This window comes from Salvelinus namaycush, chromosome 19, assembly GCF_016432855.1.
Source record: "Salvelinus namaycush isolate Seneca chromosome 19, SaNama_1.0, whole genome shotgun sequence".
Taxonomy (NCBI): Eukaryota; Metazoa; Chordata; class Actinopteri; order Salmoniformes; family Salmonidae; genus Salvelinus; species Salvelinus namaycush.
Genome location: NC_052325.1, coordinates 24115244 through 24143202, shown reverse-complemented (window position 1 = coordinate 24143202; position 27959 = coordinate 24115244). Strand labels below are relative to the sequence as shown.

The 27959-nt window shown below is 45.0% G+C and overlaps 1 protein-coding gene across 1 annotated transcript; it reads right to left on the bottom strand.

Annotated features, from left to right (window-relative positions):
• Positions 1 to 4: 4 nt before the first annotated feature.
• On the bottom strand, positions 5 to 27758 carry LOC120063947 (telomere-associated protein RIF1-like). The gene is made up of 32 exons (XM_039014256.1): positions 27627 to 27758; positions 27373 to 27451; positions 27172 to 27268; positions 26774 to 26999; positions 26318 to 26507; positions 26014 to 26106; positions 25693 to 25831; positions 25284 to 25435; positions 24842 to 24938; positions 24315 to 24491; positions 20022 to 20132; positions 16206 to 16309; positions 15956 to 16042; positions 15480 to 15553; positions 11930 to 12110; positions 11632 to 11739; positions 10882 to 11031; positions 10648 to 10747; positions 10229 to 10533; positions 9456 to 9658; positions 9207 to 9300; positions 8385 to 8513; positions 7342 to 7484; positions 7085 to 7174; positions 6916 to 6976; positions 3054 to 6746; positions 2721 to 2852; positions 2367 to 2453; positions 1990 to 2105; positions 1283 to 1436; positions 956 to 1073; positions 5 to 769 (listed from the first exon to the last, which is right to left on the bottom strand). The coding sequence occupies exons 1-32, from the start codon at positions 27737 to 27739 to the stop codon at positions 495 to 497; spliced, it is 7878 nt and encodes a 2625-aa protein (XP_038870184.1). The 5' UTR covers positions 27740 to 27758; the 3' UTR covers positions 5 to 494.
• Positions 27759 to 27959: the final 201 nt, after the last annotated feature.

Sequence of the window (27959 nt, the reverse complement as noted above, 5' to 3'; positions counted from 1 at the left end):
AGCCTCCGTCTTTCAAACCTTTATTTAAGTACACAACGTAAAAAGTGCCATCCTCCTGACCACAATGTATCGTTAAAATATCACTTCTTGGTATAGCCAATCAGACCATGCGTCGCTTTCACTCTGTTGCCATGACAACTAATCGCCACCACTACTTTTTAGCCTGAACTAGCATTTATAAAATGTCTCCATCAGAGAGGACAAGGAAAAAGGCCAAAGAAAACAGGAGTTTAAAAACACAATCCAAACAGATCCTGGTGGACTTGTGGTGTAGTACTTGGTTAACTTAAAAAAAGATCTTAAGAGTCGGAGTGTGAGAGGGGAAACCTTGATTGGGGTTTGGGGGCCCCGGCCCCCACATAAACAAGACCTCTGTAAGAATCCAAACACCAATGTGCCGCCCCCCACAATTGTCAATAGGCATCTTCAAGAGACTTCACATGGGGCATTCCCAAATTATGTAATCCAAACCCTGGGACTGTATAGTGTTTGGATCAGGGTCCGCTGTCTTTGTTCTGAGCCAGTAGTCTGCTCTGCAGCTGCACCACCACAGTCCTCATCATGCCTCCCAGCTGATCATGGATCTGAACCAGCTGGTCAGAGGAGCAGTGGCTCAATCCCTCCCCAGTCAGATGAGCCGCCAGAGACTCCACCTCCAACAGCAGACCCCCCTCAGCAGTCTTCTGGTGGTCAGGCCTGCTCTGGTCCGGTCTCTCCTCTGGATGTTCCTCGTGCTCCTTGGACACTGGCTCATCCAACAACTCTGTGACTACAGAAGGGAAAATCATGCATGATAATCATCTATGATATTGAGTTCTGTTCAGTGAGCTGAATTAGAAATACAGCTAAAAAATGTATTTGTGGCAAGTTCAATTGAGCAATTTCACAGCCACTTATTCTCTTACTGCACAATTTGGCCTTTGGCTTTGGGACAACACAGGTTAATTGAACTCACCTAGAGCATCTCCTGGAGTCTTGTCCTCCTGGTTCTGAGGAACAGTTGGTTCCTCCAGCTCAGATGTCATCTTCTCCATCTCCTCAAAACTCTTCAGCTCATCACTACGGCCCTTCTGCTGAAGCAGTAACAAGGTGAAACGATCCATTACAGACCAAATAGATAAACCACCTGAACTGTGCCCATCTCTACAAGAATTAACCACGTATGACAATTATCATTAACTGTGTAACACAAATATCTCTTGGGTATAATCTAAAGTATGAATCTCATTTGCATTTTCAAAAGGTAGGAAAAAGTCACAGGTTTTAAGTTTGGGCAAAATACCTGCTGTTCATGGTATATTTTAAGTGCTTTCTTCACATTAGAAATCTTTGGGGAACGAATGGGAAGGTTCTTGATTTCACTTGGTGTGAGAGCACTGAGGTCTCCGACAGTTTTGATATTCCGGGCTCGCACAAGCTGGCCAAAGCCACGAGGCCTGAGGATAAATAATGACAGAATATGTTAAAGCAGCTATCAGCAGTAGAAGGAATAGCAAAACACCCTCCCCACTCGTTGCTTCGGTAAAAAGCTGAGGGACGGGACTGGAGAAATGTAACACGCAAATTCATAGAGCTATGGATGCAAGGACTGACCATCCATGATATCAAAATGATTGTTTTAACCATGTTTTGAGGCTATATAGTGTTTGTTTACATTTACTTTGTCTACAAACATTGGAGAAACAAGCTTATATTTTGGGTTCTCAGAGTGTGACAGTTGAACTAAGCTCATGGGGCATTTATAAGTTATATTCTTCAAGAATCATTGGATACATATCAGTACATTTATAAGTCCAAAAATGTATGTAGCAATGGCTGATGGCCCATTTTAATTATAAAGAAATGCCTAAAGCTTTGGATATCTGCTACAGTTGTATGGGAACCCATGTTGGATTGTTGTTCCCTTGTTGCAACTCGCATTGTATTAAACTTGATATATTGTAGAAGCAGTTAATTTTTTGGGACCAGAGTTCTCTGGGTTACACTAACCACATGTTGGAGGTGATCTGAGGCAGCACTGCTTCCACAGGGGTAGAACAGCGGACCAGGGCCGGGTACACACAGTCCTTAGGGATGGGCCTCGGCTCCTGGCCCAGCTCAGAGATCTGAAACAACATTAATCAAGTCAGAAGCTAAGTAGGAATGACACTCGGGCACATGCACAACAATCATGGACAGTAAACCAATGGACCAAATTGGCTGTTCTGTCTATATGTAGTGAATGTATGGATGCTGCAAAATGAATGTCCTTGTGGATAATAAGATCATCATCTAATCCATTAGGTTTTACGAAAAGGATTGAATTTAGGATTATGATCTAGTCTGAAAATAACTTGGGTACTTCCTGTGTATCTGAGGGTACATACCAGGCATTTCTTGGAGCTCTTGTACCCCGGGCTGCGGAGATTGCGTGGACTGAGGATCAGTAGGCCCTTTGTTGGTGTTGTGATATACTGCAAATAGAGCAGAGGTTAGGCTATCACAGTAAAAGGGTCAAAATGAAAGAGACATCAAAAAAAAAAAGTCAAGGGGAAGTTCAGTTAATCTGTGGCCACTGAGTTAATTGTGCAGAAATCAAGTCAGAATATCACTGCCTCCCATTGATGATTTAGGCAAAAGTTGAAGTTTCACACACTCATCTTAACTAAATCGAGCCTTTAATGATTTAGTGCAGAGTATTTAAAATGACATTTATTACACATCACTAGTGGATCATGTACCTTCGCCTGAGGGATGCTGCTGCTGGTAGTTTTGGTTCTTGGGGAGCTGGATCGGATGACAGGGCTGCGACGGTCAATGTCATCTGCCAGCTCCTGGTGTTGGATTGGGTCAGCAAATGATACTCGTCGAGACTGCGAAATAAAAACGATGTATTAATTTATCACACTTTGTTTTCAAAACCTGCTAATGCCATCAGATACATCAAGGATTCTCTTCAACTGAAAGCGTGTAATTTTCAATTTATACTGACAGTTGAATGCATATAATTAGAATATATGCATAAATTTATGATTTGTAAATCGTCATAGATTAAGTACCCCTGATCACATTACCTTGGTGAAAGGCGAAGGACTCTCCTCTTCTATTGGTCTTTTCTGTCCCTTCTTCAGGATAGAGGTGGAGGGGGAAGCTAAGGGGGACCACAACCCCCTGGTCCTGCCACTGCTGGGGCTATGGCCCACCTCCAGCCCCATCACAGCATCCTTCTGCTTGGGTGGGGAGTCTTGGCACAACATGTCTTTAGAGGTACTTGGGTGATGTAGAGGCACTGGGGCTTCGTGAAGGTCAGAGGACACAAGGGTAAAATAGTTTAAAGGAGACAGATCTAGGTCATTATTGTCCATCTGGGTTTCTTCACCCTCTTCACACTCGAGGCCAGATACATTGTCAGTTTTTGCCCTCTCTTGGAGAGGAGTGATATCTTGAACGTTGTCCGCCTGAGGCTCAGTGTGGGTTTCTCTGGTTCCAGTAGAGGTGCTGTCAGCCTCTGGCTGTCCTTCTTTGATAGATGTGTACTGCTCCTCCCGTTGCTCCTCATCTAAGGCTTTGGAACACCCTGGCTGGGCTTGCCCAATAGACCTGCCAACATCTTCCAGTTGGTCCTCCTCTAGAACATTGGTAGCAGACTCTGGATGTCTGTTCTCCACGTGTACTCCCATCTGCTCCTCTGTCACCTCCTCACTGGAGACAGCCACAGGCTTCAGCCCATCTAAAACCTTCCCTGAGGACTCAGAGACCTGAAGACCCAGTTTCTCCTCTGTTGCCTCAGTAGGTGAAGTATCTGGGGGGAGGCCATTGGCAATGGGAGGGGTACATAGTCTGTTTAGTCCATCTTCAGAGATGGCATTTCCTTCAGTGGAAAGCGTGGGAGAGTTGGCCTGCTCAGAGTCAGTGAGCAGCTTACTTTGGATCTGTGTTGGCCTGTCACACTCTAGGTCACCATGGTCACTCTCCTGAGAGGAAACTGTGTTGAAATTCGCTTTGCTTTTTGACCATTTATGTCCACGTTCCTTCTTCCATCGAGACATACACGCATCCTGGCTCTTATGTTCTAGATCAGGTTCTACTGAAGAGTCCGTCTGTTGAGAAGAAAGCTTAGTATTTTCACTCTCAACCTTCTCTGGCACAACAGGGTCAACTGCCTCAACCACACCCCCCATGTCAGTCTCCCTCTGCCCCAGAGCTATCTGAGTTATCACAGGAAGACTTGGAACTACCACTTCAGGTTTAAGGGAGTTGACCATTTTAAGGGCTTCCTCCACATCCTGTGGAATATTGACTTCTAAGGCCTCACTTGATGGGTTTTGCGAGTCTGACTTTAGAGAAGTTTCAGAACTATCCATTGGGATATCTTGGTCAGCCCCTGGCTCTGCTGATCCAACTGTAGCCAGTGGGCTTGGAATCGCTCCAGCTGACGTGGGCTTCCGGCCTTTCTGGACATCCTCCCGGAGCTCTGAAGCATCCGACTCAGAGTTCTCCACGTTGGAGCCTAGTAAGGCCCGGGAGGCATTGCGCCTTTTAGTCCTTCCACTTCCTTGTGAGGATTCTGTATCTCCCACCTGTGAGTTCTCAGTCTCCATGTTAGGAGTTGGGTTAGGGCTGCTGTTGGCTTTTACCTGCTCCTTTAACATCTTGCTTCTTTTACTGGTTCTGCCCCTGGGCCTCAGCTGGCGGTCTGTTGGACTGGTGGCAGAAGGAGCGACCTGAGAATGAGTGTGGCTCATCTCTGGTGTTGCTGCTGAATCAGTGGCCAAATGCAGGCTTCTTTTGACCTCAGACTCAGCCACTTCAATGGGAACCTTGCTTCTCCTGCTTGCTCTACCCTGCGACTGGCTGTCTGTTGGAGTGGCTGAAGGTTTGGTTGAAGGTGTAGTCTTTGAGTCAATTTGGCTGAGTAGCTCTGTACCGCCTCTCGTCTTTGGCTTGCCTTTACCCTGTTCTTCTGACTCGGTGACCAATTTACTCCTCCTGCTAGATCTACCCTGTGATTGGCCATCTCCTGTTTGATCAGCAGGAGAGGGTGTGGCAATCTGAGAATCACTTTGGTGCTCAGTAGGATCCTGCTTGTCAACCTCATCTACAAAGTCAACCTCCTCCAAATCACTGAGCGGTTTGCTCTTCCAGCTTGCACTACCCCGTGACTGGCTCTCTTGTTGAGATGGTGTGGCTACATGTGAATCAATTTGGCTTGTCTTCTCCTCCACCTTCTGAGCCCTAATACTCCTTAGTTTCTGCTTGCAATCATCCTCCACTTCCACAGCCAACTTACTCCTCTGACTACATCTACTCTGTGATTGGCTATCATTATCAGAGGCAGAGGGGGTGTCCGTTTGAGAGTCACTTTGACTGAGCTCCTCCTCTGCAACACCTCTCTTTTGTTTGTCTTTGACCAGATCCTCTGATTTGCTGCTCCTTCTACTTGATACCGTGCTACCCTGTGATTGGCTGTTGATATCAGCAGCAGGTGAAGGCGTGGCCACCTGTGAATTTGATTGGCTCAACTCGCTCTCCTCCTTGTGACTTATTTTTCTCAGCTTGTATTTTCCATGGTCCTCCACGTCAACAGCCAGCTTACTTCTCCTACTGGCTCTACCCTGTGACTGACCATCTGCTTGACTGGCAGGAGAGGGCGCAGTCTTTGGTGAATCCGTTTGAGACTTCCTCCGTTTGTCTTTCTCTTCCCATACCTCTGCATCTTCTCCTGGTCTCAGTGGCCTGTTCCTCCGCCGTCCGGACCGCCTTGGTTCACCTTGGCTCAGATCGGCTTGGGAACTGGGAGAACCTTCCAGAAGACCTTGAGATTCCTCTTCTTTCTGACTGTTGTTTCCCATTACTACTTCTTCAGGAACTAGAACTTCCTTCAGTATTTCCACCGGAGTCTGGGTGTCTGGGATGACGTCGTCCTCGTCGGTTTCACTTGTTCTTTTCTCAGCTGGTTTCTCAACCTCAGATTGCTTTTTGTCTTCTGAAGGTTCAGGTTTCTCTCCCTCTTTTTTGGAAGACTGATTCTTGGAGCTTCTAAATCTTGCTTGTTCAGTCTCCTGCGAGTCCGTGTCAGCCCCTGCCGGTGGTTCCGGAGAGGAAGCCGCCTGCGCCTGGCCGCCCCCTGCCGGTGGTTCCGGAGAGGAAGCCGCCTGCGCCTGGCCGCCCCCTGCCGGTGGTTCCGGAGAGGAAACCGCCTGCGCCTGGCCGGCCCCTGCCGGTGGTTCCGGAGAGGAAGCCCCCTGCGCCTGGCCGCCCCCTGCCGGTGGTTCCGGAGAGGAAACCGCCTGCGCCTGGCCGCCCCCTGCCGGTGGTTCCGGAGAGGAAGCCGCCTGCGCCTGGCCGCCCCCTGCCGGTGGTTCCGGAGAGGAAGCATCCTGCTTCTGGCTGTTAGCGGTCCTGGTGAGGGGGCCTGTAAACGTCACCACGCTGGCAGGACTAGCAGGCTTCCCCTCAGCATACTTCTCCAGAGTGATGAAAGACTGGCGACGACTGTTGGTTTTCTGAGGCGTCCCTGAGACCATGTCAGAGCAGCCAGAGACGTCAGGGTTGGTGCCCTCTCTGGTATCCATGGCAGAGTCATCCTTCAATGAAACATCTTCATCGACATCCTCCTCCATGGAAATGTCTGCAGACTCAGGAAGTAACTCATCAGCAGGCTCCTCCTCTCCCTTTGCAGATTCTGCTGTCTCATTGGTTGGACTGATATATTCCTGGGTGTCGTCAGCAACGTCCTCCCCCATTTCCATGTTTTCTTCTGGAACCTGTGACGAAAATAATGAGACATTTGTATTTGGGGATTTTCACTTTAATTTGAAGAAAAGGCCTGTTGGCTATGAAGGCACCCATATGTTTTCAATCAAAAGAAGGACATTTCAGACCTCGGGGGGTAAATGGAACAATGAATAGCTTGTGTTGTTAATTTCTCTTTACCTCCGCTTTAACCTCATCCTTTTCAGCATCTTCGGCTTGCTCATCTGCTGGCAATTTGTCCCTGTAAAAGAAATGCATGTTTTAAACATTGGGTCCCCCACAAAGCAATCTTTCTTTCTTCATAGATTAGTGTTATTCAGTGTAACGGCAGCAGTCAATAAGTACTTACAGTGATTCCTCCTGACTCTGTGTGTACTGGGTGAAGACCGTGGTATCAAGGGAAGCATCCAGGTTGTTGTACATGGCAGGAATGTCAACCCTTTCAAATAAAACCCATACAAAAGCTTTGTTACTAGAAAGTGAGAAAGAATCATTTCTATAACTTCTGGTTTATTTTGTCTAAATATGGCTCCCTGAGAAGAAGAAAAAAAAGTATTCAAGGGACTTTCTGGTTAAATAAAAAGAGCTGATTTGCTTGAAACTGACCTTTTGGTTCTCTTGACCTCTTTCTGGTGCTCGGTGAGGACTCTCTCCTTAGTCTCGGGGGGTATGAACACAAAGTCTATAGAGGCCTGCTCCTCCAGTTCTTCTCTACGAGGCGGCTTGGGAGAGCCAAAGTCGAGCTTCATCTGTTGGGGAGGGAATAGAAATTATCTCCAATATGACACAGATTTTTTGGAGGGGCTCTATACTCCAGCACTTTGGATTTGAAATGATACAATTACTAAGATAAAGTGCAGACTGACAGCTTTAATTTGAGGGGATTTTCATCCATATCGGGTGAACTGTTTAGAAATTGCAGCACTTTTTGTAAATAGTTCCTCCCCCTGATTTTAGGGGGACAAATTCACTTGTGTATTATAGTAAAATGTTGTATTTGGTCCCATATTTCTAGCACGCAATGATTACATCATGCTTGTGACTGTACAAACTTGTGGGATGCATTTGCTGTTTGTTTTGGTTGTGTTTCAGATTATTTTGTGCCCAATAGAAATTAATAGTAAATAATGTATTGGGTCATTTGAGTCACTTTTATTGTAAATAAGAAAATATATTTCTAAACACTTCCACATTAATGTGGTTAGTACCATAATCCTGAATGAAACGTGAATAATGATAGAAAGTTAGACTCACAGATATCATACCCCCAAGACATGCTAACCTCTCACCATTACAATAACAGGGGAGGGGGGTATGATATTTATGCCTCTAACTTTCTCACTAATCATTATTCACGATTCATTCAGGATTATGTCTAATAGTAGAAACAAAATTAATGTAGAAGTGTTTAGAAACATTATCTTCTTATTTATAATAAAAGTGACTAAAGGTGAATCCAAAGTGCTGGAGTACAGAGCCAACAAAACAAATTGTCAATGTCCCAATCCCTTTGGAGCTCGCTGTATATGAAAGCTACCTAGCTTATCTGGCTCAGACTGGCACTGTGATAACTGCCAATTTATAAAGGGCTTCAATAAATGTGATTGGTGGGTTCTGAGAATAGAGAACTAAATAAAACTGGTCCTTACAGAGACAGGCTTGGATGTCTTGGAGCTCCTGTCCTTCATCTCTCCAACCCTCGCCAGTAGAGAGTCTCTCTTCACCCCAGGAGTCATCTGCACTCCACTCAGCTTGGTCTCCAGCTGAGAGCTCTCACTCTGCACACACACCCAGAACATAATCCAGGGATTAGTATACCATTCATATGAAACCAGCTCACCCAGGAACTTATTCAACAGGGAAAACACTCACCGAGTACTGTCCACTGAGCTCACCTGGAACTTATTCCAACAGGGAAAACACTCACCGAGTACTGTCCACTGAGCTCACCTGGAACTTATTCAACAGGGAAAACACTCACCGAGTACTGTCCACTGAGCTCACCTGGAACTTATTCCAACAGGGAAAACACTCACCGAGTACTGTCCACTGAGCTCACCTGGAACTTATTCCAACAGGGAAAACACTCACCGAGTACTGTCCACTGAGCTCACCTGGAACTTATTCAACAGGGAAAACACTCACCGAGTACTGTCCACTGAGCTCACCTGGAACTTATTCAACAGGGAAAACACTCACCGAGTACTGTCCACTGAGCTCACCTGGAACTTATTCCAACAGGGAAAACACTCACCGAGTACTGTCCACTGAGCTCACCTGGAACTTATTCCAACAGGGAAAACACTCACCGAGTACTGTCCACTGAGCTCACCTGGAACTTATTCAACAGGGAAAACACTCACCGAGTACTGTCCACTGAGCTCACCTGGAACTTATTCAACAGGGAAAACACTCACCGAGTACTGTCCACTGAGCTCACCTGGAACTTATTCAACAGGGAAAACACTCACCGAGTACTGTCCACTGAGCTCATCTGGAACTTCAACAGACTGAAAGCCAGGTAAGAGGATAGGAGTGTTCTGCTTCACCTGGCTCAACACTGGCCTGGAAACAGAAAGAAGCATGAGCAAACATGAAAACCTGATCATTGGTTTAGGTCCAGACCTAGATTAAGCCTAATTCTGGCCTAAAACACTTTTAATGGATATATACAAAACATTATTTGGCTCAAACTTTAACTTCTAAATGTAGATTCTTACTTGAGTTCTTCTGGGTAGACGAGGGCCAAAGCGTTAGCGAAGGTTGCGTTCCAGAACTGTGTGACGAGGGAACGGATGTGCTTTCGCCGGTGGAGGAACAGGACACAGAGCAGGGGGGACAGCAGGGACAGCAGCTCATCATCATAGGCCAGGGCTGAACATGTCTGCAAGCAGCCCAACACATCAACCAGGAGCTTCTCCAGCTGGAGGAACACAACCACCCAGACAAAAAGGATTGGTTAAAGAGCTGAAGCTTGCAAAGAAAGCATAGCCAATACTTCTATAATATTAGTGCAGTAGTTTATATAGAAATACATTTGATCAAATCTTATTTGTCACATGCACCGAATACAACAGGTATTTCACCTTACAGTGAAATGCTGAATACAACAGGTGTAGACCTTAGTGAAATTATTGACTGTACGTTTGTTGATCCCATGTGTAACTCTGTGTTGATAAGTTGGTCGCACTGCATTGCTTTATCTCGGCCAGGTCGCAGTTGTAAATGAGAACTTATTTTCATCTGGCCTACCGGGTTAAATAAAGGTGAATATATATATATATTTTTTTAAATGCTTACTTACAAGCCCTTAACCAACAATGCAGATCAAGAATTAGAATTAAGAAAATATTTACTAAATAAAAAGTAACAAAATAACAATAACGAGGCTATATACAGGGGGTACCGGTACTGAGTCAATGTGTGGGGTACAGGTTAAGCTGTTAAGGAGACTTTTGGACAAAGAAAGAAAATAGTAAACATTTGAACACACTTTTGCTCCAAGACTTGAGGTGGATTTCAGCTGCTCATTTGGAGTCCTCCCAGGCTGTTCATAGAGGGCTGTGAGGGGCTTTGTGAGAGAGGCCAGGGCCTCCTGTATGGCTGTAGCCAGGGCCAGATTAGAGAACAGGGTAGAGAGGATGGAGACCAGGGCCAGGCCTGTACCCTCAGGGACCGTCTCAGGAGCCTCAACAGCATTAAAGGCCTCCAGGGCCTGGACCAGCAGGGTCTGGAAGGTAGACAGGTTCCCAAGGGCTTTGCTTTTCTTACGCACCCAGGCCAGAGGGGTGTGGGGAGCTGGAAGGGACAGGGAGGGGAAGGTAACCAAACATCAAGGCCACCCATGCATACAAAGGATTTCTTTGGATAAAAGCTTCTGCTTAATGAGATATCTATCTATAGATAGCTTACATTTCATCTTCTGTTGAAACTGTGAGGTGTAGGGAGAGAAGTCAGAACTCTCAACGATGACCAGGAGGATGTTAGCAACCGCATCCAACGTTGACGGAACCTGGAAAATGATCATAATACAATCAATGAATCTGAACAATGAAAACTATTGTGCAGCAGTATAATATTCTTATTCAAAGGGCTAACAATCCCAGTAACTTAGATCTGTTTGTACAGTAAGCTCTCTCCGCTTACCCTCAGGGCCTTCCTGTCCAATAGGGCAGCCATTTTGCCACACAGCTCCTCACAGCAGACATTCTCCTCGGCCGTGGCCACCAGGGCAGAGCAGCAGGCAAACACCTTATACAGCCTGGACCACGTACCCAGCATGGACTTCTGGGTCACCTACAGAGGAAAGGCGGCTAAATCAGTGTTTGAGATTGACCAATGGGGCTTATGTTTGTCCTATTTTGAAATGGAAATGTGCTTTTTGCAAATCCCAACTCTCCCTGAGACCCCCGGAGAGCAGGGTCATGGCCAGGGTCAGCCATTATCAACGCCGACCCTGAAGGTTAAGTGCCTTACTCAAGGGCACATCGGAACAAGCAACCTTTCCGTTACTTGTCCATTCGCTCGAACTCAGGGTTTCCCCAAACTCGGTCCTCGGGACCCCAAGGAGTGCACGTTTTGGTTTTTGCCCCTAGCACTACACCGCTTATTCAGATAACCAAGTCAACATCAAGCATTGATCATTTGAATCAGCTGTGTAGTGCTAGGGGAAAAAAACATGCACTACTTGGGGTCCCGAGGACCGAGTTCTGAAAACCCCGCTAAGCTACCACGCACCCTTGCAGTGGGACAGCGCATCTTTAAATCACCAAAACCTCCTGCATCCCAAATAACTACTCTACTGATCAAAATATGCAAAGCACTGAATTCATTGATAGTCGCCAACTTGAAAAATCCAATAGCATGACCTTAATTCACGGAATCTCAGAGACTCACCTGTGGCAGGGCGTTGCCAGGTAGCAGGTGTGTGATGGGGAACATCAGGGCAGTGTGAACAGCACTGAAGTTGTGCTCCAGAGCGTCCCCTTGGTTCACCTCATTGGTCTGTCAGGGAGGGAGAAAAACCTTATTAAAACTAATCTCCATCGCAAATCCCTATTTGTGAAACGCATAGGTTAATAATAATTATAATAGTAGTTTGTGTCCACTTGGTGAAATTGGTCTTGCATCTCAACAAACAAGCACCATATTCAGTGCAGTTACAGGACATGTATTTACAGTGTCCACTTCATACCTGTGTGATGGTAACAGTCAGTGGGTTGACCACCACGCTCCACATCCTCCACAGCTGCTCCTTATTCCCCAGAGTCCCCGCGCTGCGCCCCACCGCCCCCAGGACCGCCTCCCCAAATGCCAGAGGGGACGTGAGGCCTGAGAGACCACAGCTCACTAGGGTCTCTAAACACAGGAAAAACCTGCGGGGGTGCAGAGACAACTCAAATGGAACACTATGTGGTCACTACATAGGTCTACTATGTGGACAAAAAAAAAAGTATGTGGACAACCCTTCAAATTAGTGGATTTGGCCATTTCAGCTACACCCGTTGCTGAAAGGTGTATACAATCGAGCACACAACCATACAATCGCCATTGGCAGTAGAAAGGCACGTACTGAACAGCTCAGTTTGTCAAATCTTTGCCCTGCAAGAACTTCCCCGGTCAACTGCAAGTGCTGTTATTGTGAAGTAGGAACATCTAGGAGCAACAACGGCTCAGCTGTGAAGTGGTAGACCACACAAGCCCACAGAACGAAAACACCAAGTGCTGAAGCGTGTAAAAATAGTCTGTCCTCGGATGCAACACCGACTAACGAGTTCCAAACTGCCTCTGGAAGCAACGTCAGCACAAGAACTGTTCGTCGGGAGTTTAATGAAATGGGTTTTCAGGGCCGAGCACACAAGCCTAAGATCATCATGTGCAATGCCAAGTGTCGGCTGGAGTGGTATAAAGCCATTGGCCTCTGGAGCAGTGGAAATGCGTCCTCTGGAGTGTTGAATCACGCGTCACCATTGGCAGTCTGATGGACGAATCTGGGTTTGGCGGATGCCAGGAGAACGCTACCTGCCCCATTGCATAGTGCCAACTGTAAAGTTTGGTGGAACAGGAATAATGGTCTGGGGCTGTTTTTCCTGGTTTGGGCTAGGCCCATTAGTCCCAGTGATGGGAAATCTTAATGCTACAGCATACAATGACATTCAAATCAAATTTGTCACGTGCCGAATACAACAGGTGTAGTAGACCTTACAGTGAAATGCTTACTTACAGGCCCTTAACAATGCAGTTAAGAAAAATAAGTGTTAAGAAAGTATTTACTAAAATAAACTGAACAAATATATATATATTTTTTTTTATAATTAAAGAGGAACAATAAAATAACAGTAGCGGGGCTATATACAGGGGGTATTAGTACAGAGTCAATGTGGTTGAGGTAATATGTACAGGTTAGTTGAGGTAATATGTACATGTAGGTTGAGGTAAAGTGGCTATGCATAGATAATAAACAGTAGCAGCAGCATAACAATGGGGCTGGGGGGGTTCAATGCAAATAGCCTGGGAAGCCATTTGATTAGCTGTTCAGCAGTCTTATGGCTTGGGGGGGGTAGAAGCTATTTTCCCCCTCTTGGCGCTTCTTTTCAGATTTTGAAAAGAAGCTTTACAGCGAAAGCAAACCAAGCGTTTGTGTGAGGAAATCGATCAGTAGACAAAACATTACAAACAGCTAGCAGCAAAGTAGCTTGGTCACGAAAGTCAGAAAAGCAATCAAATTAATCGCTTACCTTTGATGATCTTCGGATGTTCGCACTCACGAGACTCCCAGTTAGACAATAAATGTTTGTTTTGTTCGATAACGATTATTTTTATATCCAAAAACCTCCATTTGGTTGGCGCGTTTTGTTGAGTAATCCACAGGCTCGTGCAGGTCATGACGGGCAGACGAAAATTCCAAATAGTATCCGTAAAGTTCGTAGAAACATGTCAAACATTTTTTATAATCAATCCTCAGGTTGTTTTTAACATAAATAAAAGATAATATTTCAACCGGACGGTAAACTATTCAATACAAGAGAGAAAGAAAATGGTTAGCTACCACTGTCGCACGCAGGAACTAATCAAAGGACATCTGGCAGTCCACTGACGCGATTTGATAAATCTCGCTCATTTTTCAGAATAAAAGCTTGAAACTATGTCTAAAGACTGTTCACACCCTGTGGAAGCCATAGGAAAAGGAATCTGGTTGATATCCCTTTAAATGGAGGAAAGGCAGGCAATGGAACAGGGATTTTTTTAAATAAGAGGCACTTCCTGGTTGTATTTCCTCAGGTTTTCGCCTGCAAATCAGTTCTGTTATACTCACAGACAATATTTTGACAGTTTTGGAAACTTTAGAGTGTTTTCTATCCTAATCTGCCAATTATATGCATATTCTAGCATCTGGGCCTGAGAAATAGGCAGTTTACTTTGGGAACGTTATTTTTCCAAACATAAAAATACTGCCCCCTAGCGTCAAGAGGTTATTAAGCCTTTTGGACCTAGACTTGGTGCTCCGGGTGGCTGGAGTATTTGGCCATTTTTAAGGCATTCCTCTGACACCGCCTGGTATAGAGGTCCTGGATGGCAGGAAGCTTGGCCCTAGTGATGTACTCGACCGTACGCACTACTCTCTGTAGTGGTGATGCAACCAGTCAGGATGCTCTCAATGGTGCAGCTGTTGAACTTTTTGAGGATTCGAGGACCCATGCCAAATCTTTTCAGTCCCCTGAGGGGGAATAGGCGTTATCGTGCCCTCTTCAGATTCTAGACGATTCTGTGCTTCCAACTTTGTGGCAACAGTTTGGGGAAGGCCCTTCCCGTTTCAGCAACACAACACCCCCGTGCACAAAGCGAAGTCCATACAGAAATGGTTTGTCGAGATCAGTGTGGAAGAACTTGACTGGCCTGCACAGAGCCCTGAACTCAACCCCATCGAACAGCTTTGGGATGAATTGGAAGGCAGACTGCGAGCCAGGCCTAATCACCCAACATCAGTGCCCAACCTCACTAATGGTCTTGTGGCTGAATAAGTCCCCGCAGCAATGTTCCAACATCTAGTGGAAAGCCTTCCCAGAAGAGTGGAGGATGTTATTGCAGCAAAAGGGGGACCAACTCCATATTAATGCCTATGGTTTTGAAGATGTTCGACAAGCAGATGTCCACATACTTTTGTAGTGTCCCATGTGGCTCAGTTGGTAGAGCATGGCGCTTGCAACACCAGGGTTGTGGGTTCGATTCCTACTGGGGACCAGTATGAACAAATATGAAAATGTATGCACTCACTACTAATGTAAGTCGCTCTGGATAAGCGCATCTGAAATGACAAATGTAGTGCGTGATGGGTTTTGCCTTCCTGAATGCACTGACTGGGAGTCATTATGGATACGATGGTCTGCTAAATGACTAATATGTAAATATATTCCCAAGCATAGGAACACACTGGGATACTCAGTTCTATGTATTCTTCAGATTCACTACATATTCTATGCACTGTCCATAATGTCTACACATCCCACACAGAACTCAGACATTGCCCGTCCTTACCCTTTTTAATATTCGTGTGTGTGAATTTTGCTACACCCGCAATAACATCCACGACCAATAACATTTGATTTGACTGTAATGCTGGTTGCAAAAAACTCAAGGAACAATTATTTTAGTTTCAAGTTATCTTGGAAGTGGTAAGCCCCAGGAGACATTTGTTTCTGATTGGACAGGGGAAAGGACCAGAATTCAGTTAAGGGGAAACCGACCTCTCATCGTCTACGAACCCTCCCACCAGACTGCTGTTGTAGAACAGGAGAATCAGGAACAGAGCCGGGGTTCCCTGGGGGCAGAGACGGAGGAGTAAGACAACGAGACCAAGTAACCACACGAGGCCCAAGGACCACACAGCATTCAGAACACTAATTGAGTAACACAGACATTTCCTAAGAGCCCCATATCAAAGACTGCAGGATGTTAATTTACACCGCCCTAGATAATACATCTTTATAGAGCAGGTTACAGGGTTGTCATCCTTGTGGCATCATAAGTGTCTACAGACATGTATCAAGTCAAATCGTGAACCTTCTACATTTCAGCTTCATGGGTCCGATTTATTTCAGATTGATCATTTGCAACAGAGGACAGAGCCAGAACGAGCAGGGAGCAACTGGATGGACAGATTGTATTTGCATGTAAATGATGTAACCCAATGACCAGGAAGAGAGAAGCTACTGACACTCACGTTCAAAAGATCCATTTTGCCCACTTGGTAAGAGGCAGATCCCAGTATCCTTTGAGGGATACCCTTCACCGTCATGTCCAGCAGACTCTGCATACAGAGAAAGGGAAATAATACAAGGAAAGGGTTAAACAAGCTTAAATAAACAAAGAGGAGAGTTTTAGAACATTGAGTTCCTCAATGCAACATGACCCACTAACATAGGCTAGCAGCAGACAAGCAGACCTGGTTGAAGCATAGAGATGGGTCTTACCAGAGCCCTGTGTGCAGGGAGGGCCTCTGAGGAGATGACGCTCTGGAGAGCCTGTAGCAACAGGGGGAGGAGCTCAGAGCCCTGGCGCTCTTTCTTATGGCCAGCTATCACATAACAAAGGTACAAGGGACAGGAGGATAGACGTTTGAAGACACCAGGGCGTTTTCTCAAGTCGCCTTTCCTCAATTCCTCACATCCACACTCCAAGCCACCTCAAAACGCATTGGAGGAAAAGGTCAGAGGGGGGGGACTTTGGATTTTCTCATCTAACACATTTTGAACAGTAGAAACTAAACATAGAAAATAATTTGTCATTTCTTTGAATGGTCGTCACTGGGGACTGGCCCCTCAGATTTCATTCCTCGTCATAGTGGTTCCAAACACGAAGGTCCGCTCAGAATTAAACTGATGACAGTGGGGTTGGACCTGTGGTGGGAGAGGCTTGGGTCTCTCAGCTCCAACCCCTGACAGACAGGACCCAGGCCCAGCTGTGGTACTCTGTGTGGGGCTGCAGGGCTGACCCATGGCTGGAAGAGTCAGTCCAACTGAGCAGCAGCCACAGAACATTGACCATTATTAGCTAACTAAATGAAGATGGAGTGAGGTTAAACAGTACGGCATTACTCATCCAGCAGAGTGGGGCATGCAGCTTGGGGCTCCATCACTCCTATATTCCAGTAATGGCACATTTTCACTGGTCAACTAATCACCAAACCCTTAATTAGTTGAATTAGCTGTGCCAGTGCTACAATACATCACCGCTGATAAATCCATGATAATCGAAAATTTCATTAAGCATTTCTCAACGGCTGGCCATGCCTTCCTCCTGGCTACTCCAACCCTGGCCAACAGCTCCGCCTCCCCCACAGTTACTCGCCCAAGCCTCCCCAGCTTCTCCTTCACCCAAATCCAGACAGCAGATGTTCTGAAAGAGCTGCAAAACCTGGACCCGTACAAATCAGCTGGGCTAGACAATCTGGACCCTCTCTTTCTAAAACTATCCGCCGCCATTGTTGCAACCCCTATTACCAGCCTGTTCAACCTCTCTTTCGTATCGTCCGAGATCCCTAAAGATTGGAAAGCTGCCGCTGTCATCCTCCTCTTCAAAGGGGGTGACACCCTAGACCCAAACTATTACAGACCTATATCCATCCTGCCTATCTAGTCTTCGAAAGCCAACTTTATAAACAGATCACTGACCATTTCGAATCCCACCGTACCTTCTCCGCTGTGCAATCCGGTTTCCGAGCTGGTCACGGGTGCACCTCAGCCACGCTCAAGGTACTAAACGATATCATAACCGGCATCAATAAAAGACAGTACTGTGCAGCCGTCTTCATCGACCTGGCCCAGGCTTTCGACTCTGTCAATCACCGTATTCTTATTGGCAGACTCAATAGCCTTGGTTTTTCTAATGACTGCCTCGCCTGTTTCACCAACTGCTTTGCAGACAGAGTTCAGTGTGTCAAATCGGAGGGCATGTTTTCCGGACCGCTGGCAGTCTCTATGGGGGTACCACAGGGTTCAGTTCTCGGGCCGACTCTTTTCTCTGTATATATCAATGATGTCGCTCTTGCTGCGGGCGATTCCCTGATCCACCTCTACGCAGACGACACCATTCTGTATACTTCTGGCCCTTCCTTGAACACTGTGCTAACTAACCTCCAAACGAGCTTCAATGCTATACAACACTCCTTCTGTGGCCTCCAACTGCTCTTAAAACGCTAGTAAAAACCGAATGCATGCTTTTCAACCGTTTGCTGCCCGCACCCGCCCGACTAGCATCACCACCCTAGACGGTTCCGACCTAGAATATGTGGACAACTATAAATACCTAGGTGTCTGTCTAGACTGTAAACTCTCCTTCCAGACTCATATTAAACATATCCAATCCAAAATCAAATCTAGAATCGGCTTTCTATTTCGCAACAAAGCCTCCTTCACTCACGCCGCCAAACTTACCCTAGTAAAACTGACTATCCTACCGATCCTCAACTTCGGCGATGTCATGTACAAAATAGCTTCCAACACTCTACTCAGCAAACTGGATGCAGTCTATCACAGTGCCATTCGTTTTGTTACCAAATCACCTTATACAACCCACCACTTCGACCTGTATGCTCTAGTCGGCTGGCCCTTGCTACATATTCGTCACCAGACCCACTGCCTCCAGGTCATCTATAAGTCTATGCTAGGTAAAGCTCCACCTTATCTCAGTTCACTGGTCACGATAACAACACCCACCCGTGGCACACGTTCCAGCAGGTATATCTCACTGATCATCCCCAAAGCCAACACCTCATTTGGCCGCCTTTCCTTCCAGTCCTCTGCTGCCAGTAACTGGAACGAATTGCAAAAATCGCTGAAGTTGGAGACTTTTATTTCCCTCACCAACTTTAAACATCAACTATGTGAGCAGCTTACCGATCGCTGCAGTTGCACATAGTCCATCTGTAAATAGCCCACCCAATCTACCTACCTCATCCCCATACTGTTTTTATTTTAATTTACTTTTCTGCTCTTTTGCACACCAGTATCTCTACTTGCACATCATCATCTGCTCATTTATCACTCCAGTGTTAATCTGCTAAATTGTAATTATTCGCTTCTGTGGACTATTTATTGCCCCCCTCATGCCTTTTGCACACACTGTATATAGACTTTCTTTTTTCTACTGTGTCATTTACTTGTTTATTGTGTTATTGGCTTGTTTATTGTTTACTCCATGTGTAACTCTGTGTTGTTGTCAGTGTCACACTGCTTTGCTTTATCTTGGCCAGGTCGCAGTTGTAAATGAGAACTTGTTCTCAACTAGCCTACCTGGTTAAATGAAGGTGAAATAAAAATAAATTTTAAAAAATTAAATAAATAGAATGGCTGGGGACACTGTAGGAGAGGTTTGAGAAACACTTAGGTTTCAGCCTTGGCTAACTCCGAACTGACGAGTAACTTAGGTTAGAGTTTCCTGGATGACCTGCAGGCTTACATCATGATGGGGGGGTTATTCTCTAACTCTAATCACTAACAGGCCCTCCACTGTTTAACTGCATGCAATCTGTTCTATGGGGGGGGTGATGTGGTTGACTTTGGCTGGTACTTACCAGCATCAATCGTTGTGATTACGAAACTGACAAGGTTCCTCCATATAAGGGCAAGCAAGGCATCTGCAGGGGAGAGAGAACACGCGAGTCACCCCACATGAAGTGGCCGTCATTCAATCCCCCACGCATGCACTTCTACACAAAACACACAATTCTTCCTTCCAATTCCCCCTCTACCCCACACAGTGACTCTCAGAAACTGTTTCTAATCACTAGTCCATGTGAGGGAGCCCCTCTAAGCTAGCAAGTCAAGCCAGAGCTATCCTATCCCCTTTGTGGCGAGAGCACTGAGCATTAACACACATCTCTGGAGGCTGGCACCTCAGCTCCTGAAGGAGGGCCAGCTGAAGTCCTTTATTGTAGCACAATAACCTTGATCCTGTGAATAGGTTTATTATTTTAGTTGCTCATTCCTACAGAACATTTAAATTACACTAGACAGGGTAACAATGAGAGGATTATAGTATACCACTACATCATAGCGGTGGAATTTGAGGGTCTGAATGGTTGTTTTTCATAGTGGCAGGAAGTTAGGCCTACATTCTTCCTAACTGGACTAAAGGTGATTTGTGCCCTCTTCCTGACTAGCAGTGGAAGAAACTGCTACACACTGAGGCTGGCTCTGAACATGTTTGGAATAGTCAGAGCCATTATGGCTGCCATAGAGCCTATGCTAATATCAGTTGCAGTGAGTTACTTGAGGGCAGGTAGGTACCTGGGGCGTCTTTGCCGATGCAGATGAAGCTGTCGCGGACTGCGGAGATAAGCAAAGAGCCGTGCTTGGTGAAGGAGGGGGGACTGGACAGGAAGGGGTGAACCAGAGGTTCTGCCAAAACAATACAGGAGAGTCATTTCAGAGAACCAGGCAAGCCGTTTCCAACTAGAACATACTTATCTGATGCATAAATCCTTTATTTAAATTTTATTTATTTAACTAGGCAAGTCAGTTAAGGACAAATTCTTATTTACAATGACGACCTACAAAAGGCCTGCTGCGGGGACAGTGGATTAAAAATACAATACAGGACAGAACACATCACGACAAGAGAGACACCACAACACTACATAAAGAGAGACCTAAGACGACAACATAGCAAGGCAGCAACACAGCATGGTAGCAACACCACATGACAACAACACAACATGGCAGCAGCACATGGTAGCAGCACAACATGGTAGCAGCACAATACATGGTACAAATATTATTGGGCACAGACAACAGCACAAAGGGCAAAAAGGTAGAGACAAGAATACATCACGCGAAGTTGCCACAAGTGTCAGTAAGAGTGTCCATGATTGAGTCTTTGATTGAAGAGATGGAGATAAAACTGTCCAGTTTGAGTGTTTGTAGCAGCTCGTTCCAGTCGCTAGCTGCAGAGAACTGAAATGACGAGGGACCCAGGGATGTGTGCGCTTTGGGGACCTTTAACAGAATGTGACTGGCAGAACAGGTGTTGTATGTGGAGGATGAGGGCTGCAGTAGGTATCTCAGAGGGAAGTGAGGCCTAAGTTTACTCTAAAGGCATTGGCATGTGAAAGGCGTGTGTCATCCTGCTGTAAAACAAATACGGGTTTCTGTGTAGTGTGGCGAGGCTTGTGAAATGCATGTAAAATAAATTGTGATGTGAATTAAATCGCCTCAACACCCAGTCACAGGTTCACCTAGCAGTTCTCTGCAGCTAGCTGCTACTAACAATCAAACTGGACTGTTTTATCTCAATCTCTTCATTCAAAGACACAATCATGGACACTCGTGGCTGCATCGCGTCATGTATTGTTGTCTTTACCTTCTTGCTGTTGTCTGTGCCCAATAATGTTGTACCATGTTTTGTGTTGCTGCCATGCTGTGTTGTCGTCTTAGGTCTCTCTTTTTGTAGTATTCTCGCGTCGTGATGTGTGTTTTGTCCTATATTTCTAATCCCAGCCGCTGTCCCCGCAGAAGGCTTTTTGCCAGGCCGTCATTGTAAATAAGAATTTGTTCTTAACTGACTTACCTAGTGAAATAAAGGTAAAAAAATATATATGTATACAGTTGAAGTCGGAAGTTTACATACACTTAGGTTGGAGTCAATAAAACTAGTTTTTCATCCACTCCACGTCTTGTTAACTTTTTAGGGATAAATCCAAACAGGAAGTGGAAATTGAGGCTGGTCTATTTTCAACTCATCGCCGATTGAAATCACTGTGGAATATGGATCTGTTTGCACTTCCAACGCCTTCCACTAGATGTCAACAGTCTGTAGAACGTTGAATGAAGCTTCTACTGTGATGTTGAGCCGGATGGGAGCTGTTTGAGTCAGTGGTCTGGCAGAGTGCCAGGTTCTGGTCACGCGCATTCCACATGATATCGACTTGCGTTCCATTACTTCTATAGACACAAAGGAATTCTCCGGTTAGACCGTTATTGAATATTTATGATAACAACATCCTAAAGATTGATTCTATACTTAGTTTGACAAGTTTATTCGACCTGTAATATAACTTCTTGAAGTTTTCGTCCGAAGTTCGCCTGGACCTGCGCGAGCGTTTGGATATGTGTACTAAACGTGCTAACAAAAGTAGCTACTTGGACATAAATAATGGACATTATCGAACAAAATAACAATTTATTGTGGAACTAGGATTCCTGGGAGTGCATTCTGATGAAGATCATCAAAGGGAATATTTATGATGTAATTTCATATTTCTGTTGACTCCAACATGGCGGAGAAATGTTGTTTCTATCTGAGCGCCGTCTCAGATTATTGCATGGTTTGCTTTTTCCGTAAAGTTTTTTTGAAATCTGACACAGCGGTTGCATTAAGAACAAGTGTATCTTTAATTCTATGTAAAACATGTATCTTTCATCAAAGTTTATGATGAGTATTTGATGTGGCTCTCTGCAATTTCTCTGGATATTTATGAGGCATTTCTGAACATGGCGCCAATGTAAACTGAGATTTTTGGATATAAATATGCACATTATCGAACAAAACATACATGTATTGTGTAACATGATGTCCTATGAGTGTCATCTGATGAAGATCAAAGGTTAGTGATTAATTTTCTCTCCATTTCTGCCTTTTGTGATTCCTATCTTTGGCTGGGAAAATGGCTGTGTTTTTTGGACTTGGCGGTGATCTAACAATAATATGTTGTGTTTTCGCTGTAAAGTATTTTTTTATACATATTTTTTAATTATTATTATTATTTATTTATTTATTTTTAAATCGGACACGATGGGTAGATCAACAAGATGTTAATCTTTCATTTGCTGTATTGGATGTGTTAATGTGTGAAAGTTACATATTTCAAAAAAATATTTTTGAATTTCCCGCGCTGCCTTTTCAGCGGAATGTTGTCGAGGGGTTCAACGTGTGTCCCAGAAAGGTTAACAAACAATAGTTTTGGCAAGTCGGTTAGGACATCTACTTTGTGCATGACAAGTCATTTTTCCAACAATTGTTTACAGACAGATTATTTCACTCTATCGCAAGTGGGTCCAGTGGGTCAGAAGTTTACATACACTAAGTTGACTGTGCCTTTAAACAGTTTGTAAAATTCCAGAAAATTATGTCATAGCTTTAGAAGCTTCTGATAGGCTAATTGACATATTTTGAGTCAATTGACATAATTTGAGTCAATTGGAGGTGTACCTGTGGATGTATTTCAAGGCCTACCTTCAAACTCAGTGCCTCTTTGCTTGACATCATGGGAAAATCAAAAGAAATCAGCCAAGACCTCATAAAACAAATTGTAGACCTCCACAAGTCTGGTACATCCTTGGGAGCAATTTCCAAATGCCTGAAGTTAACACGTTCATCTGTACAAACAATACTACGCTTGTATAAACACCATGGACACAACCAGCCGTCACACCGCTCAGGAAGGAGACTCATCTCAAGGAGACAGAATGCACGTACTTTGGTGCGAAAAGTGCAAATCAATCCCAGAACAACAGCAAAGGACCTTGTGAAGATGCTGGAGGGAACAGGTACAAAATTATCTATATCCACAGTAAAACGAGTCCTATAATCAACAACCTGAAAGGCCGCTCAGCAAGGAAGAAGCCACTGCTCCAAAACCGCCATAAAAAAGCCAGACTACGGTTTGCAACTGCACATGGGGACAAAGATCGTACTTTTTGGAGAAATGTCCTCTGGTCTGATGAAACAAAAATAGAACTGTTTGGCCATAATGACCATCGTTATGTTTGGAGGAAAATGGGGAGGCTTGCAAGCCAATGAAGCACGGGGTTGGCAGTATCATGTTGTGGGTGTGCTTTGCTGCAGGAGGGACTGGTGCACTTCACAAAATAGATGGCATCATGAGGGAGTGTGGATATATTGAAGCAACATCTCAAGGCTTGGTCACAAATGGGTATTCCAAATAGACAATGACCCCAAGCATACTTCCAAAGTTGTGGTAAAATGGCTTATGGACAACAAAGTCAAGGTATTGGGAGTGGCCATCACAAAGCCCTGACCTCAATCCCATAGAAAATTTGTGGGCAGAACTGAAAAAGCTTGTGCGAGCAAGGAGGCCTACAAACCTGACTCAGTTACACCAGTTCTGTCAAGAGGAATGGGACAAAATTCACCCAACTTATTGTGGGAAGCTTGTGGAAGGCTACCCGAAATGTTTGACCCAAGTTAAACAATTTAAAGGCAATGCTACCAAATACTAATTGAGTACGTAAACGTCTGACCCAAAGCTGAAATAATTCTCTACTATTATTCTAACATTTCACATTCTTAAAATCAAGTGGTGATCCTAACTGACCTAAGACAGGGAATTTTTACTATGATTAAATGTCAGGAATTGTGAAAAACTGAGTTTAAATGTATTTGGCTAAGGTCTATGTAAACTTCCGACTTCAACTGTATATATAAAACATTTACAAACATCACTGAGTACTGATTAACGACTGAGGCTGTGACATCATTACATTCATAATTTAGCTCTTAACCAGAGTGACTTCGTTCAGTGTATTCAACTAAAGTAGGTAAAACCCCCACGTGTCTCTCACCCAGGCTGAGCGTCAGTTGGTTCTTGGCAGCGGCGGCGGTGACCTCTGACCCCATGAAGTAGTGCAGCAGCATCTCTAATCCCAGCAGCTGTATAGAGGGGTAGGCCTGGCCCGCCACCACACTGCAGTTCAGGCTCAGACGGGGCATCACCGTAGGGCTGGAGAAGGCTGGGGCACCTGGTGGGGCAGAACAACAAAGGTGAACAAATACAGTTATCATCAATTAAAAAGTGTGACATTTAGAACATTTTTACATCCAACGTTTCCACAATTCTCTGGTGGCACTTTCTGGTAAATCCAAGATGACCATTCCAGAGAGCTTTTCTATGTTCTATATTCTAGGTAAGAGAATTATATAATGAAATGACATACTTATATCACACATGCAAATTCTGAAAACCAACAGCTAGAAGCAGTCAATGTTCCATAGTACTAGCAAAGAGAAAATACAATGGAGGAAGATAGTAAGACATGAATAGTTGTAGGTATAGCAGTCCCCACAGTAAGACTACCAGTTTTATGTGTACTGGTCCCCACAGCACTGCTCTGAATGGAGCTCCGGGCAGGAGTAGTTGGGAAGGCAGAGTCAGTGCCCAGGGTGCACTGGAGGAGAGGAACACCAACCTGACAACACACCGAGACTATTGGTCAGCAACACAAGACAGCTCTCGAGCAGGCCATTTCCAATCACAAAACAATGATGATAACGCTCTATCCACCTCTCACAAAAGATTACAATTTGTGACAAGATCGAATCTCAAATTTAATCTCAATTACATTTTATAATAGGCCTAATTTATCAACTTAATCTCATTCCTTAATAACAAATCCTGCTCGGATTCTGAATGCATCATCAACTCATGTTTGATAATTTGGCATAAACGTAACACACTTTATAGGCATTTTTCCACAAAAACGGACACATAATATCAAAACAAAACAAATGAAAACTTTTTGTACTTTTTGTACCTGTTCAAAGTGTGCAGGCAGGTTGGGTCCCAGTTTGACCACCAGGTACCACCAGACCTCCAGCTTGGTGAGCAGCAGGGCCTCAGTCCTCACCTGGATGGAGCTGAGGGGCTGCAGCAGCAACTTTAGCCGCTTGGCACTGCACAGGATCTCTACAGCACGGGAGACAGGTCAGTCAATCACTTTGCAAAGAATCTGACACTCTGAATAGACTATACAGTCTACTCTAATCAGAGTAAGTGTTCTCTACAGCAAAGAGTGCATGAAGAGAGAGTAGAGTGGATGTTAACAAGAGCATTTAGTTTGCCACACACTTTGTCATACAGCCCTCCATTAAGTTCTGTCTAAACGAAGCAACCGGTCAAACACTTGAAGAAGTAATGGCACTCTGTTGTATTGTGTTTCCCACCTGGGTTGAGGGAGAAGTTGTCTATGAGGCTCTTCCAGGCGATGAAGGCGATCTTCTTGATGTTGGGGGAGGAGCTACGGAAGCCCAGTTCCTCCAGGCCAAGCAGGGAGTTGATGAAGGGACCACCTCTATGGAGCAGCTGGGGGATCAGGAGAAAGACTGACTGTCAATGGTCATAGACACCGAAATGTGTCTTTTCCCAACTCTCCACCGGGACAAGGTGTGGAGGAACCAATAAAATGTTGTAGGAAATTAATTCATTACACTCCTGAGAGCCTTACATGTAAGCATCTCCTGAGGATTCAAACCATGCAGCCTCACCTTCCCTAGGAGCCTGACAAACAACGGCCAGAGTTTCAGAACATTGGTCTCGTTCTTCGTAGAGAACAGTTTCTGGAGCTCTGGGATGAGTTTCTGGAGCAAAACAAGAACAACTGTCAGATTAAGAAGAAATTAGCATCAAAAGAGTTTCTGAACCTTCCATTTATCCAAAGCGACTTGCTAAAAACATATGCACTCACTGTATTGTAAGTGTGTGTGAGTGGCAGACAGAGGGCAGTGCCATGTATTTAGGTAAAATCATGTAAATACATATGGCTCTGGTAGAGAGTATAAAGACACTCACTGAGGACATGATGGGTTCTATGATGGCTGCCACCTCTTTCTGTTTCTCCATTAGTAGAGGCAGACCCATCTCCAGGGCTGCTGCCGCCCGCAGGCGCACTTTAGAGGCTGAGTGGACCACCAGAGGGATGACCAGCTTGGCCCACTGTACTGCACGCTCACCCATCTGGGCTGGGGCCTGGTCCAGCAACCTACACACAGACAGAGGGTCAAGACAGAGAAAGAGCTGATGATCACTGAAATACTGTCAAGACAGTCTTTTCCAGACCAGAGAGCTATGAGCACTATCCAAAACAGATACAATGTTAAGCAAGGTAGACTACAATAACATCCATCTGCTTAGTGGCAGGGTTATCATACTGAATCATTCAATTGTGCATTCCTAAATGAGAATCATAGCCAATCAAAACTATTGATTCCAGGGTAGGAGAGTACATGATTGGGTGTTTTTGTTTACCTTATGATAACATTCAACGACTCATGCTCCATGACAACAGACTGGATGTCTTCTCTAGTCCGTACACACTCCAGGGTCCTCAGAATCTCTGGAACCATCTTGGCCACCACCTCTGGAGGGAAGTTCTGTTTGGAGATGACCCATAATGCTCTGGTGCATGTGTTCTTGTCTGTAGACTTCACCACCAGAGAGGAAAGAGCTGACAGTAGCTCCTCTGCAAAATTAGCTGGAGAAAGAGAAAGCCAAAGAAAACCCTGTTTCAAATGATGTGATCTCCATTCTTACCAGGCTTATTTCCAGAACAAAGTACTTTCAATGGAGAATCTGAATTGCTGATTTTTATCCATCAGTTAAACAAGTCCCATGTAAACATAAGAAGAATTCTACTTGTTCAGTACCTGGGATAGCTGAGACGACGTGGGCATGGAACACACAGAACCCCAGGGCCTGTAGTGCAGCCTGGCTCAGCTCTGCATTCTGACTGGCGATATGGGTCTAAAACAACATAACAAAAACATAACATTCATGACAATCCTTTAGTCAATGAGATGTTTACATTTTTCCTTCATAAATGTTCTTCACATAAAGCATGCACTCACCTGGAAAGTTTTACCCAAACGTGAAAAGTTCTTTATAACGGCAGGGAGAAACGGTGTTCCATCATCCCCACTGAGACGACTGAAGACAAAGCAGGGCCAGCATTTAGGATGGAAACAGACGTCTTTATAAGTGTTGTAGATCTACCCACTACCTCAGTTCATTAGAGAAAAACATACACCTGACATGCATATTGATCAGCATCTAGGGATAACGAGGTCATCATAGGCTGCCTATGTCCATCTAAAGCACCTACTTGACAATGGTGAGGTAGGCGTCTGTCTGCTCCGGCTGTCCGGCTGTGATATCCTCCAGAGATTCCAGCAGAGGGAGAAGACTGGAGCTGGTCAGGGGCACCGTCGCCATCATCCTGGTTCCTCTCACACCTAGGGCTGTGGTGATCATAAAATTATCAGCCGGTGATTGTCATGCAAATAACTGCTGGTCTCACGGTACTTGACGTTAATTAACAAACAAGGTCATAGCATTTCCTGGCTTCCAGGCATAGCCTACAAGACACTAATGCAGACCTTTGGAACGTCTACATTTTTTAAAGTAAATAAATCAATGTAATATAGCCCACACCAAC

Coding starts and splice junctions, on each gene's coding strand:
- LOC120063947 (XM_039014256.1), bottom strand. CDS start 27,739: ATGATGGCGACGGTGCCCCTGACCAGCTCCAGTCTTCTCCCTCTGCTG. Junction 27,000..27,171: donor CGTCGTCTCAGCTATCCCAG/GTACTGAACAAG, acceptor CTCTTTCTCCAG/CTAATTTTGCAGAGGAGCTA. Junction 16,310..20,021: donor CATCGGCAAAGACGCCCCAG/GTACCTACCTGC, acceptor GTTATGTGATAG/CTGGCCATAAGAAAGAGCGC.